This window comes from Triticum urartu, chromosome 7A (assembly GCF_056163025.1).
Source record: "Triticum urartu cultivar PI428250 chromosome 7A, HENAU_Tu73, whole genome shotgun sequence".
In the NCBI taxonomy this organism is placed as follows: Eukaryota; Viridiplantae; Streptophyta; class Magnoliopsida; order Poales; family Poaceae; genus Triticum; species Triticum urartu.
This window is the reverse complement of record NC_141879.1, coordinates 183984574-183989174: the sequence shown is the minus strand read 5'-3', so window position 1 is coordinate 183989174 and position 4601 is coordinate 183984574. Positions and strand designations below refer to the sequence as shown.

At 49.4% G+C, this 4601-nt stretch overlaps 1 protein-coding gene across 1 annotated transcript; it reads left to right on the top strand.

The window, feature by feature from the left end:
- The first annotated feature begins 2320 nt into the window (after positions 1-2320).
- Positions 2321-3233, top strand: LOC147958897 (E3 ubiquitin-protein ligase SINA-like 10). Its single transcript, XM_087532354.1, has 2 exons — positions 2321-2455; positions 2538-3233. Exons 1-2 carry the CDS (start codon positions 2321-2323, stop codon positions 3231-3233), a joined length of 831 nt encoding a protein of 276 aa, XP_087388480.1.
- Positions 3234-4601: the final 1368 nt, after the last annotated feature.

Sequence of the window (4601 nt, the reverse complement as noted above, 5' to 3'; positions counted from 1 at the left end):
TACTCCCTCCGTTTCCAAATATAAGTCTTTTTAGAGATTGCAACAAGTGACTACATACAAAGCAAAATATGTCTACATACATCCGTATGTAGTAGTCCATTTGAAATGTGTAAAAAGACTTATATCGAGTGCAGTGCTTTCATGTGTCGCGTCAACTCGTACAAGACTGAGAAGTTTGATTACTACAACGCCCTCTCCCTCACAGACTGAGCTCCGGTGCCTTTACTGCACCTTCCTTTGGCTGCATGACAGGTGGGCCAACCACCTATTGGGCCCACATGTCATAGACGCTAAGGTAGGAGCAGTAAGTCAATGAAGCTGCGTCCCTCCCTCACGCATGAGTGTGGTGGCTGGCAGGACGAGTACGAGCTTTCGCTACACGCTTCTTGCCGGCGGTGAACTTGCGGATGGATTTGACCATCATGTCGTCCATGCGAGAGGCGAAGCCGGCGTCGGCGAGGGCTACGACACCGGCGGTCGCCAGCACCATCTGGAAACGCTGTATGGTGCGAGGCCGCAGGCCGGCGCCTTGGATGATTTGGCACAGCCGACTGCCGCTCGCGACCATCGCCTCCATAGGTGCTTCTGGCTTCTGGTCACTTGGTCTTGGATTGGAGTGAGAAGTATTGCGCAGAGACTAAGGAGTAGATGGATTGGAGTGGCGGGGCGCCATTATATGAGAATCCAAACTATGTTGCATTCACATTGTGCTGGCTCTATTCTTCCTCTCCAATTAATTCCCTCTGTGTGTATAGTAATTTGAGGATGCATCATTGACCGTTCAACGTCTCGGGAACTGCTACCCTCTCCCTCCTTAGCATTCAAGACCTATGGAGGCGACTGCCGCTCGCGTCTATCGCATGTCTGGAGACGTTCCCGTCGACGTCGAGGTGCCTATGGTGACTTCGTAAATTTCAAGATGATAGTACTAGTATACTCAATATTGTGCACCACGACCAAGGCTGAGAGGAAAACGAGAGAACTACGTATTTATTTACGGTGTATATTCACTCATTTTTCTCCATATATACTCCGTATCGGTGTAGTCTAGTCACTTGTTGAAATCTCTAGAAAGGCAAATTCTCCTTTCTGGTTTACAGGGCTATACTAGCAAGTACTCCCTCCGTCCGAAAATACTTGTCAAAAAGATGTATCTAGAACTAATATACAGTTAGATACATCCCCTTTTATTCATTTTGATGACAAGTATTTCCGGACAGAGGGAGTACTACAATAGTGGGCTCACATAGCAATTTTGTCTCATGCAAGAGCCTGGCTATATGTGTGCTCGAAGGTTCACAACTGCCACGTTCTGGTTGCACTTGGCTCTTCGTCTCTTCGAGAAGACAAACAATGATGTTACTACTGCTGCTTCTATAGTATCGAATCCACTGCTGCATGTCCGTCCACCGTGAGCGGGAGGGATAGCTTGTTGTAGTACTATAAGCAAAAGGCCATCCTCGTCTGCGAGCCACCGCGCGCATGTGCGAGGGAGGATGCATGTAGTAGTAAAATCAAGATTCTCCTCTTTGTACGAGTTGACACTAAAAGACCCGCAGTGTACAATACTCCATTTGCTGCAACCTCTAACATTTACCCCACCATATATTAAAATATATATTCCTGTCTTGACCAGATGAGTGCGCAAACTAGAATCACTAGGATGACAGGTAGGGCCATAAGATTATTTTAATCAAAAAAATATAGCATGGAGCCGACCCCAATGATTTTAAGCTTACAGGCACGGTACACGCTATCATAGACTACTCTACACATGAAAGTGCCACACGAGCGCCCGGGCTGCGCTTGGCTCTTCGCCTCTTCGGGAGTACTACTGTAGTGGAGGAGTACTACAATATGCTTCTGGCCATCTGACACTGACTGAACTGCTGCATGTCCACTACGTACGGGAGGGAGAGCATGTAGCAAATGAAAAAGCTTCTCCTAGTCCTGCCAGCCACCACGCTCATGGGCGAGGGAGGGACGCAGCTTCATTGAGTTACTGCTCCTGCCTTAGCGTCCATGATAGGTGGCCCAACAGGTCGGTAGCCCACCTGTCATGCAGCCAAAGGCAGGTGCGGTTAAGGCGAGAGGGCGTTGTAGTAATCAAACTTCTCGGTCTTGTACGAGTTGACGTGACACATCAAAGCACTGCACTCGATATAATTCAGTAATTTGCGTTTACCGATGCATTAATTACAACGCATGCATGTCATGACTCTCCTTTTGATACTTGCATGTGTTGATTTAATGCACCTTGAAGTAGTATGAATATGTGACGGTAAAGCTTTGTAATGCCCCGGCCCTAATAAGGCGAGAGATGGTTGTGCACGAGGAGGGCGAGATCATGCAGACGGAACATGACCCGACGATGGAGCTCTCTATGGTCTCGATGGACCTCACCTTGCTCCACTACCCCTTGTGCCTCCGCCCCTTGAAGCCTTTGGTGTATGAGGTTCGAATACACCTCGTATGTTCGGCTGATCAAGCAAGGTGCGGGTTTCTTGATTTATGTGTTGTTCGACTGATTTGTGCAGTGCAAGGGAGGGCACCTAGCTTGCGCGGACTGCCGCGTCGAGTGCCCCGGGAACCAGCGGCAGTTCCAGAAGTGTGAGCGCGGTGGTGGCTTCGATGTGTGGAACGCGGCGGTGGACGCCATCCTCTCCTCGGTGAGGGTGGAGTGCCCGCACGGATGCTGTTGGCTCTACGCCACTTACCACAAGCTCGCCGATCACCAGAGCATGTGTCCACTCGTTCCCTGCAAATGCCCCATGCCCGTCTGCGGCTACGAAGGCCCACCGCTGGTGCTCTCCCACCACACCAGCATCGTGCATCCCATGCCCGTGCATAGGATCCAGTACGGCAAGGCTCTCCAGCTGCAAGTGCCACTATCGGAGCCATGGCTCTTGCTGTTCGCGGAGGAGGACGGCCGCGTGTTTTTCTTGGTCGACGGCGTGCTCGACATCGGCTCGCCTATCGCCATGTCGGTCATCTGCATCAGAGCAGGGGCATCCTCACCGCCGCACTACGTGGCCAAGCTGTGGGCAAATGGCCCGCCGGGGGAGCCCAAAGGCAGGACCGACGCCGTCAAGGTGGAAATGGAGGTGACAAGCAGCAGGGATCCCGGCGACGTCGTCGTGCAGGAGCTGACCTACTTCACAGTTCCGCCCAAGCTGCTGGCCGGGGCTAAGCTGGTGCCCCTCCACATTCAGATTGACAAGATCACGTCCTAAATGATTCTACAGTGCCTTCTGTTTATCTTAGTAATATGCTAATATAGGGGTTAGCTCGGTCTACTTTCGCTTAAGAGATGGTGGGTTTTGGTGGCGATGCAGCAATTACCTCGACATTAGATCGGCAGTGAAAGTAATTTCGAACAGTCAAATGGATATTTTGTGTCTGTTTGAAATAAGATCCTTTTGGGTAAGAAGTAACAGCTTATATACTTTTTTTGAACGGAACAGCGATACTAGTATAATTTTTGTTGACATGCACTAATATTTTCGAAACGGACGTTGGGCTGTAGCTAGAAGGGCGGTTGGGACGCGGCATCAGCCCATACCGCGGTCACCCCCGATTGGGATGCATCGACTGTGGATTTTCTCCCGCGCCGATGTCGACCGCGTCTACGCAGAACATTGTTCCCTTCCCCCAGCTGTGGGATCAGGCCGGATCTGTGACCAGCGGTGTGGCCACCGTCATTCTATACTTGTGAAGAGAGCAACCCAAGCAATCAGGCTTGTAGCTTAGGCTCCTACTAGTGTATATATAGTGGTTTTCTTTTTCTCTCCATATCAACCATTTTATATTGCTTACGTGTCATTGAAGAGTGAAATGATGGTTGCTTCTTCCGACTAACTTACTGTGTGATTTGACAGCTCCTTTAGTGGCCCTACACGTACCCCCCCTACGTGTATGCAACAGTCACACTTACACATGGACGCAAAAACGCGCGCGACGCCCTAATGCATGCATGTACGAGCACACAATGGAACACACACGGTCACACTCAAGTGCTCAACCTACATGTGCATGCACACACATACTCAGCCAGGTTGAGCTAGTGACCGTATAAACACCGGAAAATGTATATATTGAGCGCAATGAGCGTATTATGAAGTCCACTGGACGAGGAGAAGCTTGCAGGACGGGAGAAGCTTGCGTGCGGTGGCTCGCAGGACAAGGAGAAACTTTTGACTAATGCAAGCTCTCCTTCGCTTAGGCAGTGGACGCGCAACAGTTAATTCGGTGTCAGATTGCCAGAAGCATACACTGTACTAGTACTATTATTATTGCACTTCCTGAAGAGGCAAACAGCCAAGCGCAAAGTTTACTAGTACTAATACTATTACTATAGTCTATAGAGGTATGTACTATACGAGAACTGGGAACCGGATGGAGGAGCGTGTGCACTCTTATTATATTTTTAAAATGTGATAAAGAAATCTTCAACACATTTGGTTCTCTTCGAGGGTTCTCGCATGTGATAATGGAAGTTGATTGCATGGAACACTCGCCACAATTCTCGCTTAATTCTGGCTCATATCCTGTTACAAATAGGAGCGCTTGGTAATATTTCCTCTTCTTTTGTTATTTAGCAT